At 35.3% G+C, this 1791-nt stretch overlaps 1 protein-coding gene across 1 annotated transcript; it reads left to right on the forward strand.

The window, feature by feature from the left end:
* Window positions 1-396: 396 nt before the first annotated feature.
* LOC109219111 (vegetative cell wall protein gp1-like) lies at window positions 397-1473 on the forward strand. Its single transcript, XM_019383530.1, has 2 exons — window positions 397-775; window positions 1164-1473. The coding sequence occupies exons 1-2, from the start codon at window positions 475-477 to the stop codon at window positions 1388-1390; spliced, it is 528 nt and encodes a 175-aa protein (XP_019239075.1). The 5' UTR covers window positions 397-474; the 3' UTR covers window positions 1391-1473.
* Window positions 1474-1791: the final 318 nt, after the last annotated feature.

The following is a 1791-nucleotide window of genomic DNA, read 5'->3' on the forward strand; positions in this document are numbered from 1 at the left end:
ATTAATAAAATTAACATAGTATGTACTTTTGGACTAATAAATGTACGGAATATGTATTTTTGGACTGATAGATGAACGAAGGCTATAAGTAAATCATTTATTAAACAATAAGGATCGTTTGGGTCCATTTCCCTTACACCATAATAATCTTAAAAAAATCACTTATAGTGAGTATAACTTTTTCTGGGTAGGGGTAAGATCTGCGCATACTGTATCCTCTTCAGACTCTACTGATGAGATTTTATTGAGTTATTGTTGTTGTTGTGGTGACTACACCCCTTGTATGTAAAAATTGAAAAAGAACATTCAACAAATTGGGAAGGACAGAAGTCAGAGTTGCATGACATCCACGTGTCTCCTGAATAACACTCAGATATACAAGGTGTCTCTACGCAATTCTCACTTGACTATCCAATACACTTTCTTATATATCTACAAAAATCAATCTCCTCAAACATCTTAGAATTTATTAAAATGCTGAGAGTTTCAACAATTTGGGCAAAATACTCGTTAATGAAAAGAATCATTCCTATAGCCAACACAAAATCTTCATCCCTTGTTCTAACTTCGAATACTTCACTACTTTGGCTTAGAAAAATGAGCAGCCAGGAGGCAGAGCCAAAGACTCAAAATATGCCAGGCCAACATGACAAACTTCCATCTGATTTTCCTACTACCGCAACGCCACCGATCACCACACCCACCGACGCACCGCTGGCGGTGGAGGATTCACCTTTTGTACCTGATTTTGATGCTATTCCACCCATAAGACCAGGTGATAATTAGACGTTGATTCAGGATTTAAACTTTAATTAACGGTTTGTTAGTTTGGATTTTTATAGCCTATTTTATTATAGTGAATGTTTTTCACATATATACTGTATACAGAGTACGCGCAGTAACTTTTTTGTTAAGAATTTTACCAAATATGTATAAAAATTAAATTCAAAATTCAGTTACAACACCTGATGTTGTGATCCTAACGATCGTAGAGTTTAGAACTCATAGTATTCAAATCCTGATTTTAATTCTAAATATGAGTTCATATGTTAACCAATACATTAACACTATGTCTATCCTAGAACTCATAGTATTAAAATCATGATTCTGATTCTAAAATATATTAACCAGTATAATAACATTATATTAACCTGTCCTTGCAGGTGAAGACCCTCCAACGCCATCACCGTCGCCAACTGCACCACGAATTGACAGTCCAGAATTTTCTGAACCGCCGAACACCTCACCGCCTAGCCATGAAGCACCACGGCCGCCGACTTCGCCGCCTGGACAACCGGAAGCGTTTCCACCACACGCTCCGGATGCCAGACCTCCGAAACCTCCAGATCCTGCAGAGCAAATTAGATCATCTAATGTCAGATCTGAGTAGTAGTAGTGTTTAAAAGATAAATGAAAATTCAGGTTCCTGTAATTTGTTGATTTATTGCTAAGAATGGTTATTTGCACGTTTCCGCGGTTTAATGAGAACAAAATTATTTTTGAATTCTATTTATTTATGGTCGCTCATTTTGATCTTTAAATGAAGGTGGAGGCGGAATTAGAATTAAATTCTATAATTCGACTATTAAAAAATTAAATCGACGAGAAACTTTTATAATCACACAAAAGTTATGGCCCTACAAAGTTTCACCCCTTAAGCTTTTAAGATCACAAATTTTAAAAGTTCTTTTTTTTTTAAACTATTGCCCCACAAAGTTTCTCCCCTTAAGCTTTTAAGATCACAAATTTTAAAAGTTTTTGTTTTCTTAAATTTTGTGTCGAGTTAAACTA

This window comes from Nicotiana attenuata, unplaced genomic scaffold, assembly GCF_001879085.1.
Source record: "Nicotiana attenuata strain UT unplaced genomic scaffold, NIATTr2, whole genome shotgun sequence".
Taxonomy (NCBI): domain Eukaryota; kingdom Viridiplantae; phylum Streptophyta; class Magnoliopsida; order Solanales; family Solanaceae; genus Nicotiana; species Nicotiana attenuata.